The 13,405-nt window shown below is 24.9% G+C and overlaps 1 protein-coding gene across 8 annotated transcripts in view; it reads left to right on the top strand.

Moving 5' to 3' along the window:
* The window catches only part of LOC111682683 (rho-related BTB domain-containing protein 2), a 62,982-nt gene that overhangs the window by 7,832 nt on the left and 41,745 nt on the right, over positions 1-13,405 (top strand). For 5 of the 8 annotated variants that reach the window (XM_046951708.1, XM_046951711.1, XM_046951707.1 and 2 more), the window contains exons 12-13: positions 863-1,037; positions 1,132-1,582. In XM_046951708.1, the coding sequence (XP_046807664.1) occupies positions 863-1,014 (152 nt within the window). In that variant the 3' untranslated portion in view covers positions 1,015-1,037; positions 1,132-1,582. Of the gene's footprint in view, positions 1-849; positions 1,038-1,131; positions 1,583-10,780; positions 10,972-13,405 lie in introns of those variants that run through there. The other 3 variants (XM_046951712.1, XR_006940998.1, XM_046951713.1) reach the window with 3 other exon arrangements.

The following is a 13,405-nucleotide window of genomic DNA, read 5'->3' as shown; positions in this document are numbered from 1 at the left end:
CTTCTTGTACAGAAAATTTGTGCAAATTTTAAAAATAAGTTTATACGAAAATTTCAGCAAGTTTTCTAAATAAAGTTGTACTTAAAATTTAGCAAATTTTCTTAAAAAACTTTAACTCAAATTTAAACAAATTTAAAAAAATTTTTTTTTTAATTTTAACAAGTTTTCTTTAGAATTGTTATAAAATTTAAGAAAAATTGTGTCAAATTTGCCAAACAGAAATTTTACGAAAAGCGATTTATACTAAAGGATTTTTAGTAAAAATTATAAAGTTTTGAGAACTTTAAAGAATATTTTATAGAAAATTTATTTGACTTAATAATTTTATTGAGAATTTGTTGGAGAATATATATTAAAAAAAAATGTAGTGTTTCTTTTTGTAAAATTTTTACAAAGTTTTAGCTGAAAAGATGTTTTAAACTTTTTTATAATTTAGATTTTTTTTAGCAAAGTTTTCTGTAGGTTTGCGTTCAATAATTCTATGAGTTACAAATACAATCATAAAAAATAACTTAAATCCCTTGGTCCCTCTTAAACGAAAGTCTACTTTTGTACATAAAACTAAATTACTGCATTAACATAACACATTATTACACTTACGTTTTATACACAACTCACTTAAGAAACTATTTAAAATTAAATTATTTAAAAATGGTCAAGGATAATTGGATATAAAAAGAAATTGGCTTTAAAACTGAAAATTTCCTTTAATCTTTTTTTTGTAAAATGGTTTAAGGAAATACATAAAACTAACCACTGCATTATTGTTTCATTTGTCATAAAACAAGAAAAATAAAAAAAAAAACAAATTAGTTTTTATACAATCGCACTTTGATAATTAATAAATAGATTTTCGAAAAAGTATTTTCTTGGATGTTAGGTAAGCAAAAACAGGAAAGGATTGCAGCTGGCAATGTGAATGGAGAAAGCACAAATGATAATCAAATATTTAATAGTTCTGAGAATTCTATGAATCACATTGATCTGGAGGCCGATATTGATTTAAATCTCTGACATCCAGCTTTGGGGCATAGAAGGTATTTGGTTGGCAATTTTTTCAAATACAAAAAAGTAAATATTTAAAATATAACTTTTTATCTTTTTGTTTTTGGTTTAAACAACAAATTTTAGATCATTTCGTTTTATTGTGATCTTGCCCGTTTTGATATGTTTCATTTGCACTATTTTGAGTATTTTAATACTTTTTCAAATCTACACATAGCGCTTGCGGAATTGTGGTCTAAAGTATGATGAAACCTAGAGTATGGTGGGTGCAGAAACTACTACAAAAAAATGAAAAAAAACAAAACGAAAACCTTTATTTTTTTGGACCGCTTGTGTGTTTTTCTAACAACAAGTACTACTTTGCAATAAAAACAAAAAAATACGCTACGCTGAAAACGTATATTATTTTTATAAACATTTGACAAAGTAAAAAACAACAGCAAAAACAAAAATTATTAAAAAAAAACCAGCGCATAAATTCACTTTGTTTTTCCTTGATTACAAAAACTACCAGGCAGGCGTATTGTATGAACAACAATAATAACAAACAACTAAAAAAAATAAAAATAAAATAATTTAAAAAAATTAATGCTTTACCAAACACCATACCTACAATACAAACAAAAACTACAGCAACAAAACAAACATATAAAACAAATGCAAAACAACAAACAAAAGTTAATAAATTGCGAAATAGGGAACTATTGTCTAGCCATTAATTTTAAGCATAATTAATTAATTATGATGTATAATCGTTAGTTAGACTTGTAAGTTCGTTCGTTAGTTCGTTTGTTCAATCATTCATTTGTTCATCCATACGTTTATTTTACAAAATGGAGTTTTGTTAATTTGTTTTAATAACATTTATTTTTTTTCCATATTAGTTATTATATTTTTGTTTTTTTTTTTTGTTCATGTTAATTCACATTTTGACTGAAGGAAATAATGTACATAAACTCACAAATGTCAAAATTGCATTTTCTTCAAAATAGATATATTCAATATTTATATAGTCGATGAATGTATTGTGATATTTGTGAAAAAATATTATTGATTTTTTTTCATGTTAAAAACAATCTAAACATGTAGTAGGTTAAACAATATTATAAAAAATGCGTCATTTAAAAAACTAATACTAAAAGTAAACAAAAATTTAAGATTAATAATAAAAAAACATATTTTTTTGGTAATTAAGACAAATTGAATTTAAACTAGTAATTAAATTCATGAAAATAAAGAATTAAAAAAAAAAATAATAAAAACTGCATGTACATACGTATTTTTTATTAAATATTAAACAACAATTATTACTATTTAACAATAAAACTACACGGTAGCAAATTTGGCTGGCTGCAACCAAAAAAGGAAAAAAAATTATTTAATCAAAATGTTTTGGTTTTTTTCCTTTTAAATACTTTTGTTTGGTCTACGAAAATTTCTGGTTTATAAAACAAATTATTAAACCAGATTATATAAAGCAGAGGTGGGTATTGTTTTTAAATGGCTAATTGTATTTGTAACTCATAGAATTATTGGTTGTTTTCTTTGAAAGGTATTTCTTTAAATATGCGAATCAAAGATTTTTTTGTTTAAACAAGTTTTCAGTTAAAATTGTTATTCAATTTTAAAAGGTGAAGGATTTTTTCTGTGTAGAAAATTTGTATGAATTTTTGTGTAAAGAAGTATTTTTACGATTTGGAGATTACAAAAAATTTTGTGTAAAAATATGTTTTTTGTGATAAAATTTTTGTTTAAATACATTTCTTGTGTAAAAATGCATTTTTTGTGTAAAAAAAAGTTTTTGTGTTAATTGACATTTTTTGTGTTAAATTACATTTTATGTGTTAAATTACATTTTTTGGTGTAAAATATAATCTTTTGTGTAAAAACGCAACTTTTGTGTAAAAACGCATTTTTGCTTCTAAAGGAGCTTTTTATGTGTAAAAATACATACTTTTTTGTGTGAAATGTTTTGTTGTAAAAATAAAAATGAAATTTTTCTGTAAAATATCTTTTTGCGTAAAAAAACACCCTTTTTAAATAAAAATTCACTTTTTGTGTTAAATGTCAATTTTGTGTTAAATATATACATTGTGTAAAATGACATTTTTTTGTGTAAAAAGGCACCTTTTTGTGTAAATATGAAGTTTTTGTGTAAAAATAATTTTTTTGTTAATTGATTTTTTTGTGTTAATTGATATTTTTTGTGTAAAATTACTTTTTTTTGTAAAACTAAAATTTTTTGTGTAAAAACGCATTTTTTGTGCAAAAACGCATTTTTGGTTCTAAAAAAAAATTGTAAAAATTGTGTATAACATTTTTTTGTCTAAAATATATATATATATATTTTTTTTTAATATGCCATTTTGTGTAAAATGAAATTTTGCTGTAAAATATGTTTTTTTCTAAAAAGGGACTTTTTTGTGTAAAAATTGACTTTTTGTGTTAAATGCATTTTTTCGTGTAAAATACATATTTTATGTAAAATACATTTTTTATATAAATAGTAAGTATTAGCATTTTTGAAGTAAATATGATTGTATGAAAGCCAAAAATGATGTAAAAAATACATTATTTGTTTAAAAGAAATATTTTATGTAAATGTTAAATAATTAATTATTTTAATATTTGTGTAAAAATACAGTTTTAGTGTAAAAATTAAGTTTTAAGTTTTAAAATTTAAGTTTTGTGTCATTTATTGCGTAAATCGCGTTCGTTTTTTGTGTTTTTTGTTTAAAAGTGAAAATCTTGTGTTAAAATGCATATTTTGTGTAAAATGAATTTTTGTGTAAAAGTAAAATTTGTTTATTCAGTTGGGCTTTGAATAGTTTTTGCTAAATATTTCAAAGGGTTTTTTTTTGAAAAACCAAGAAGTCAGAATTCATTTTAATAATATGGTTTGTACTCAATTTTTCGCGCATTGTTTTTTGTTTTAAAACCACAGGCTCTTGCAAATAGTTTTAGGCAAACTGTAGCGATCTGTTTAGAATCGTAAAAAAAACTTCTTTTGAAATTAGATTATAAATCTAGCTTTGAGACTCCTATCACAATATCTTTCCAATTACTGTTATAATTCTTGTAGATTTGGCAACTATGAAAAACTAAAAGCTTTTTAAGAGTAAACTTTAGCAATGCTGTTAAATTTAAACATATGTATTTTAACAATAAGTTAAACAATTACAAAAACTGTAAAGCTATAAACAAATTTAACAACAAATTTATAATATTTACTTCATATTGATAAAATTTTACATTTTTTTACCAAAAAACTAATAATTTTACTAAAGCGACAGTTCAAAATATACAACTTTCCATTGGATTTTAAATTTCATATACAAATAGGAAAAGCTATGTTAATATATTTTAGATTAACAGAAAGCTCTTTTTTAAAAGCTAATGGAAGTGGTAAAATTTTATTCGACTGTAAAGAAATAAAAATGCATTAATCTAAAAAAAATTAAAGAATATTTCAAGTACTTTATCAAAAGAAAACATATAGAGACAAGAGATATTTGTTTAGTGACATTATGTTTAGTAAATGTGGTTTAGTTTACAGGTTTTTTGTTGCAATTCTACGAGAAAACATTCTATTAAATTAAATGTACATAAATGGACAATATATAAAATTGTACACTATAGACTAGACTGTAGACTATACTATAGACTATACTATAGACTAGACTATAGACTAGACTATAGAATAGACTATAGACTAGACTATAGACTAGACTATAGACTAGACTATAGACTAGACTATAGACTAGACTATAGACTAGACTATAGAATAGACTGTAGACTAGACTATAGACTAGACTATAGACTAGACTATAGACTAGACTATAGACTAGACTATAGACTAGACTATAGACTAGACTATAGACTAGAATATCGACTAGACAATATACTACACTATACACTAGACTATGGGAAATAATTGATTAATACGATAAATCATCATAAAAATATTAAATTGCTGAAAAGTATTCAAATTTTATTTCAATTTTGTATGTTTTTTCTCTTATTTTAATTAAAAAATGTAAAGGTATAATCCGTTTTAAATGCAAATCAAATAGAAAAAAGTTTTATCACGAGTACCTACCAATCTTCCTGCAACTTGTCAGTTGTTTTTAACTTTTCAAAAAAAAAAAAAAAAAAATAAATAAAATTAAACTTTTTTCATAACAACATATTTTATACATTTATGTACATATTTATAACAAAAAACCATTGAACATTTTTATGAATAGTTTTTCAAATACAATTGACCCCTTTTTTATAAATATGAGAGGAAAATGCAAAAAAAAAAATACAGTTTAAATATAAATAAAAACTAGTATTAAAGTTTCAATTACTTTGTACAATAATTGCTTTAGAAAACTGTAACAAATTAAAAATATATTTTCAATAGAAATGAAAACTTGTAATAATTTTACTTTTAAAGGAAAATTTTCAATTTTAATATAACCCTATTTACCTTTAAACTTTTTTCCCTAAAGTTGCCAAATAATTAAGGATATAAACACAAAAGCTTTTACAACTTGGTTAAAAAAACTATATATTTTTCATATTAATTTATTTTTTGCTTATCAAAACTAAAAACATATTTTATGTTAGTTTTTTTTGCAATTCTTTAGAAAGGCCATAGTTTATACTTTTCTTTTTACTTTTTATTTTTGACCATAAAATTCTCTTGACCATTTGTATTATGGAATGAGTGATAGCTGGTCATGTTTTAAGAATAAAATAGAATTTATTACACATACACATACTAGTCTAAAAATGTCTTTTTGTCTATAAAACATAGACAATATTTTCTGACTGATTTCTTTTTTGGTTGGTTGACTTTTTCTTTTAATGCGTATGTTTTTAATGATGCTTAAAATATATGTATGCTCGTCATTAGTGGTAAAATATTTCGTTATAACCCAAAAATTTTTATTTATTTCCTTAAAACTTTTTTTCTTCGTTATTTTTTTTTTTATTCTCTTTATTTGTTACAAAAATTTATGAAGTAGAAAAAAAGGAATTAATGGCAAAGTTTTTATTTCATATTTAGTTTATATGTGAATTTTAATTTGTCATTGATAGGATTATTTTCAGCAATTGAAAGCAATAAATTGACAATGGGAGTGTTTTTTAACAAAACTTTAAAAAAATCGTTTTGAGCTTATAGGCGTTAATGTAATTTTCTAAAGGGGACCTTCTAAGGGTGGTAGGGTCAATTTTGGACCGATTCTCACAAAAGTTAGTAGAAATATTTACTTGCATTTCTGAGCTAGTAATGAACCTTAAGACATTTTCTGAAGGGGACATTATATGGGGGATAGGGACAATTTTGTTTTCCGCCACTTGTATGGGGATTATGCGAAAACGTGAGTCGATTTTTTTTCCGTACTAAAGAAATCGTATCAACAGGTGATCTAATTATGAACAATTATTCCACAGAAGTTTGTGACCTTTTGATGCTTTATGTATAGTAGAGGGAACAAACTCCCATGGATTTTATTACCCAAAATAAATCTGAATATTTATGCAAAGTTTCATCTAATTAGCTCCTCTCGCATTGTCGTTATTTCAGCAGACATACGGACGGACATGGCTATATCGTCTCATAATCTTATAAGGACCCATAATATACATATATACTATTATGGGTCTTAGACGAATATTTTGATGTGTTACAAAAGGAATGACAAAAACCAAATTTTTTATGGTGGGTATAAAAATTAACACATTTTTAAACACATTTTCTGTGGTTGTCTATCTCTGTTATTAATGGACCGATATTGCTAATTTTACTTCTCGATAGCATGTCTTACTTAATTTAAAGTTTTCGATCTCGAAAATATCTGGGCTCTTCAGATAATCGATTTCAACAAAGAGGCAAACGGAAATCAAACGAACATGACCAAAGAGACTTTGCTATTTCTAAGGATTAATAACAAGGATATAACAATTTCTAAGGATATAGCAATATAGTCATCTAAAGTGTCGTTAAAAAATTATTATTAGTCCTAATTCGGGTCTAAGTTGGAGAACAGCTCTCGCGACTTGAAAAATTAATTTTTAATTAATATTTTTGTTGAAAGATCGAAAACTTAAAGACAATTGTTCAGGTGTCACGTAATTTCTTTCAAATATTTTACGCACCTTAAATATGATTTTAATTTTGTCTATTAAAGAGAGTAAATCATATTTCGTTTTAACATCGAACCCCTTTTGAAGAAAAGCCTTAAACACATTTCATTTATTTTTAAATGAAAAACTAACTTAAATCCCTCTACAACCTACTTTATGCTAAACATGGTAAATAAAGTTGTACACTACCTTATAGTTGCAACAGTTTCCTTCTACTACTTACACTTGTATAAAGCAGAATGCAACAAGAATTTTTAATTGAAAAAAAAGTTCAAGGTTAAGTAAAAGGAGAAAAGAAACTATCGAATAAAGCAACAAATAGTGTTTTATGTTTGAAAGCAAAAAAAAAAAAAAATGATTGTCAAGTTGAATGTTAAAAAGGAAATTGATATTTACAAATAGCAACAACAATAAGACAAGAAACAAACTTAAGTGTAAAAAGCAAATAAATAAATTTAACTTGCAGTAACGTTACATTTGCCTTTAAATAAATATGCAAAATTTTTGCTATACACGGTGGGGAAAAGTCTATCATTAGCAATTTGATGTTTGCAAATACACGTATTATTGCATTCACTTTGATTTCATTTCCTTCATCTTTTGTTGCACATTTCACGTACTTAGATTGAATCTTATACAATCATTACTTCCTGATTTTACACTCTTCTCTTGCTTTTAATTAAAACGGATGATAAAAGAAACAAAGTATACAAATAAGAATATTACCTTTAAAATTGAAAACGTATATCAAATACATTTTTAACGGAAATGTTTTTTTCTTTTTAATTAAAATACTTAAACCTAAGATTTTGTTTATGTTTGCTATTAAGTTCTTAGAAAATTTAAAAAAAAAAAATTATTCAGAAAAACTTTATTAAAAATTCTGTTGCCAATAAAAGTATTATTTTTAAGTATTTCATATAATTCTTACTGATCCTGCCCCCATTTTCATTTTGTCATTTTTTTCTATTCTCGATAAAAGCAATAAATCATTGCTACTGCTGCTACTGTTAGTTTTATTGTATTTCCATTTATTATTTTAATCCTTGTATAAATATTTTCAGATTTTATTTTTTTTGTTATCATTTCTATTTCCCTTAAACACTCTCTATCTAACTCTATGTCTGTCTGCTGGTTTGTATATTGCTCTATCTTTGTTTATTTGTTGTTTTAATTTTTGATATAATCCTTGACATATTTGTTATTTTAACTACTAGTTTCTATAATAATAGCTTCATCATGGTATTGTTTTAAATTATTAAATTGAGAAATAAATCCGAGTTTTTTTTTACAGGACTAAAACGAATTTAAGTTTAACTTCATTAAGAGTAAGGAAATAAGTGTTTTTCTAAGGATCTACAAAGTCCTGTTTGAATTAACTTTATAAATAAAATGGGTGGATAAATGAATGAATGAATGGATTAATGAATGAATGGATAAATAGATAGATAGATAAATAGATAGATAGATAGATAGATAGATAGATAGATAGATAGACAAACAGACAGACAGACAGACAGACAGACAGACAGACAGACAGACAGATAGATAGATAGATAGATAGATAGATAGATATAGATAGATAGATGGATAAATCCAATTTATCACTAATACTTTCTCACAAAAGTCGATTTTTTGGTCCAAAACGCCAAAACTACACAATCTCAGACCTAAAGGGGGTCAAAGTCCTGGGGTACAAGCAAAACCTTTTTGTAACTTCGTTTTATTTTAAAGTTTTTCCTTCCTCATAATTTTTTTTTTGTGTTATAGAGAATATTGCCATATTTTACACCTGAAATATAAAAGCCCCTTTATGCATAAAAAAGTGGCTCCTGATCCCCTTTTATATTCCGCAATGTTACCAATTTTACACTCTTCCAATATTATGCTCTTTATAAGTGTAGTTCTGTATACATAATTGTTCCTGCCTTGAGGGTTTTTATTAAATGCATACAATAAAATTGTTCGTATTGTGTTTAGTTTTTGTTTTTCTAAAATAAATGATTTAGTATATAACTGATTGTAATGGTCATGGTCGGAGGCTAACCAATTGGTTGAAGATTTTTTTGTGGTTTAGAAAAAAAAAACACAGTGGTAAACAAAAGTTGATAAACAGCTTCATTTTGATTGCTTTCATAGAATATTTGAAAATTTTGATAAATTAGAAAACGGAATTTTGTTACAAGAACTGTTTTTAAAATCAGGAAATAACTCTCGAAGGACTTTGAACGGAACTTCTTCAGATTTTTATGAAGCCAACTTAAATTGTTTAGAACTGGTTCAAAATTTAACTTTTAACGGAATGGTTTTTTACTTAGAAGAACATAACATGGTATTTAAATTTTTTCATTATTATTTCAGAATAATTTCATAAATTGTATGTATTTTGTTTATAATTATCATTCTATTACAATCCAATTATGATTTTTTTGTATTTACATATACAATAGAATTTTGGCCTTAATCTTTTGCTCTCAAACAGTACAATCTCTATTTCCCTTAGTATAAACTCTTTACTACTTTACTCCTACTTACCCCTAAACTATGCATTACTAAATAAATATTATAAATTAAAAAAAAGAAGCAAAAACAGTTATTTATCTTTAGCAAGGCAATTAGTGCCATTTTCATTTATAAAACATATTACCGAGATAAATTTTCCAATTTATTAGATTTTCATTTCGTGCTTGAATTGTGTTTTTCTTCATCTACTAAAATACTGCTGGCTGGCTGTCTGGCAGCATCAATGTTTCAAAATCATAGTGGTTTTTGTGGTTAAAAACACACACACAGATACATAAACGTTTATATAACTCAAAAGATACTTTATTAGGTAAAATAATTTATTTGAGTGGCATTTGTTAATGATAGATGTTGTATAAATGTAGTCTAAATTTTTTTTAACAAATAGCCGGTGACACCTTGAAGGAATTATTTGTTAAATATATAAAAATATATTCAATTTAATAAAATAATTAAAAAGGAGGTTTATTAATGTATAACAAAAGTTTAAGCACATTTATCTTAAATAATATTAATCATACGTCATCCCCCATAACTGTTTTATAATAAGTAATAGGACTCCAGTGCGTATGACTGTATATTTGTGAGTTTGATAACAATCATACGCCCTGTTTCTTTATTATAAAAGTATGTAACAGTTTTAAGTTTTTGATTAATATTTTTAATTTTAAATAAAAATTTGTGTAAATAAAATTTACTTTTTAGTAAGTTTTGTTTTATGAATTTTTATATTTTAAGAAAATTTATATTAATTTTTATTTATTTTTTTTTCTAGCAAAAACTTATGTTTTAGTCTTTGTCGTAGAGAACTTTTAAAAAACTTTATTTTTTAACAATGGTAAACATACAAGTAACTACTGTATACATATACAGTACTGATACATATTCATATATTGTTATTTATGCCATTTTAATATTTCAGTTTTTGTTGTGACAATTTTTCTTTCATAAAGTTTGTAAACATTTTATGTAATAAAACTTAAAACAAAGAACCAAAAAAAAATTATGCAATAACGACATAACTTTTTTAACTAATAATAAACGACTCAATATAAAGCTACTTATTAACAAAAAATTTTATAAAAATAAATCTTTTTTTTCTCTTTCATTGCAGGTTTTACTTTTTGGAAAAATCTATTTTGACTTTTAACCTATTACTTATAAAAATCAACTTCCTGAAAATCTTACCAATACCTCCCTACTGCATGCTGCAAGTTTTAGTGTGAACCGAAAGCGAAAACCTCATAAAACCAGAAAAACTTTCACAAACAGTATAAAGTTAAACTTACACGCATTGTTAAGCTGGTAAGTAAATTTAAAGTGAAAAATTCATAAACAACAGACTTTATGTTAAACTCTGACACTTTGTGTGATGTATTAAAAACAGAGTAGAGTAACACATATACATATACAACAATACAAGCATAAAATCCTTCAAGCCTTCAACTGTGTTTTTAACAGGTTGTTCTCTTTTATTTAAATATACTGTTCCGTATAGTTTTCAAGTTTTCATATATTCATATTTTCTAAAGTGTCATTGTTCTTTAAAAGATTAAAAAAAACGACAACTTTTCAATGAGAGTAAAAACAAAAAAATGTTTGTCTAGTGTAAGAATTTAAGGGCAATTTTTATATTTAGAAATTTATTATTTAAAAAATAAATAAAATTATTTTCCATATGAAACTATATTGATAAAATGACAAAATAGTAGCAGTAGTACACAGAGGGAAAATGAATAAGCACACCTGGTATTAAAATGACACCAAAGTGTTTACAATTTTTCAATAACTTCCGTTGTCTAACATCGACATCGTTGTCAATATTAACAATTGTGATAAGCTCACTATTGACAAAGAATAGTTTGTCGAATGTGTATATGATTAAATTACTGACAATGAGTTTTGTCGTACGTATGTATATACTTTAACAACGGATGTTATTAAAAATATAAAAACACTTTGGTGTCAGTTTGGTACCAGTCGTGTATATTTTTTTCCTGTTTGTAGGAATTTATTGAAAAAATATGTAATATAAAACTGTATAGAGTTTAACTTCATGCCTAATACTTTTTGATCTTTTTTAAGTCTCTTTGCTCGGCCCACATTTTGACTTTAACTTTCGATCTTAATATAGGACAATTTGAAGTTTATTTATAGTCTATTATATAATCCTTTTAATCCAAAGTTTATACAGTCCAAATTTGTTTTTAATCATAGATTTTTATTCACATTATTTAAGACTTTTGACAGTTCAAGAAATCATAGTTTTACACCCTTCACCTTCGTGGGAAGGGTCTATAGAAGTTTGTCATTCCGTTTGTAATTTCTACAATATAATTTTCCGACCCTATAATGTATAAATATATTCTGGATTTTTAAAGATATTGGAGTCGTTTAGCCATGTCTGTCTGTCTGTCTGTCTGTCTATCTGTCTGCCTGTCTCTGTCTGTTGAAATCAATAATTTGAATACCAAAATCATAGACAATCTCTCTAAAAATTTCATCAAAAAAAGAGAATGTTCGAGCATTATGGTAAAGGGTATAAAAAATTCGTTAAAGCCGAATATTGAACAATTACTTGATTTCAATTAAAATTTGCTACTTTTCAATTATAATTTTTATTTGATTACAAATTTATGGGTGCAATGAAAAAAAAAAACAAATAGGTTTTTTAACACTTCATTAAATTTGTCTATTACTATCTATCCAGCAGTCAGTCATTCATATTTACATTCCCTCACTCAATTATTTATTTATTCATTCATTCATTCATTTATTTATTTAGTAAAGTGTTTTTTTTACTTTACATTAAATCAATCATAAATATAATTGATAAAACAGAAACGTTTGTTTGAATGTAGACAGCAGAAAATGAAGAAAAACGTTTTCGTTTTGAAAATACAAAAAATGAAAAAAAGTTAACTAGAATATAAATATAAAATACCATAAATATTTTTATGTCTAGTGAACATATTTTTTATGGCTATAAGTTCTGGTCCTGGTTATTGTTGTTGTTATTGGCGTTGTTGTTTTTTATATGCTTAACATTTGTGTTAGAGCTTAAGAGAGTTTATTTGACCATAAAACAAAAATAAAAAAGAAGTACAGAGATGTTCTGCCATCAAGTGCCAACAAACGAGATGATGACAAAATGAAGTATGAGCGTATTAGAAAGGGGTTTATGACCATTAAAGAATATAAACGTAAAAATAAAACAAAAAAAAAAAAAAGGAACTAAAAAACAAATACTTTTAAGAAGAAATAAAATAGTAGATAGATCCTTTTTATGTTAGAATACGAGTATGAGTACGAGTATGTAGACTATAATCAAATAACTTAAGTATGTTCTTCAATGAAGAGAATTGTTCAAATGAATGGTTGGATAAAGATGGCCATGATGACATTTGTAAAGATATGTAGTCTGTCTATAAACAGTAGTTGTATAATATATTTTGAACGTATGTTCTTGAAACGTGTGTGACTACTTAATACATATAATTTTGGGGCATGTGTTGTTGGTTTAGTTTGCCAATAAATATTGCATATGTAGTCACGTTGCTTAGGAAAACATGAGTGTTAAAGTGATCTATATTAAGTGTTCATCTGAGAGTTAATTTTTTTTCTTTTTTTTCTTTAGAATTATTTACATAAATATAAATGTTTTATAATTTTCAAAATGTTTATATAATACGTATCAAAAATCGATTTTCTGGCATAAAAACATAAACTTATAATATCG

This window comes from Lucilia cuprina, chromosome 5 (assembly GCF_022045245.1).
Source record: "Lucilia cuprina isolate Lc7/37 chromosome 5, ASM2204524v1, whole genome shotgun sequence".
NCBI classification, from domain to species: domain Eukaryota; kingdom Metazoa; phylum Arthropoda; class Insecta; order Diptera; family Calliphoridae; genus Lucilia; species Lucilia cuprina.
Note: the sequence above shows the minus strand (reverse complement) of the source record. Positions and strands in the feature narration are given on the sequence as shown.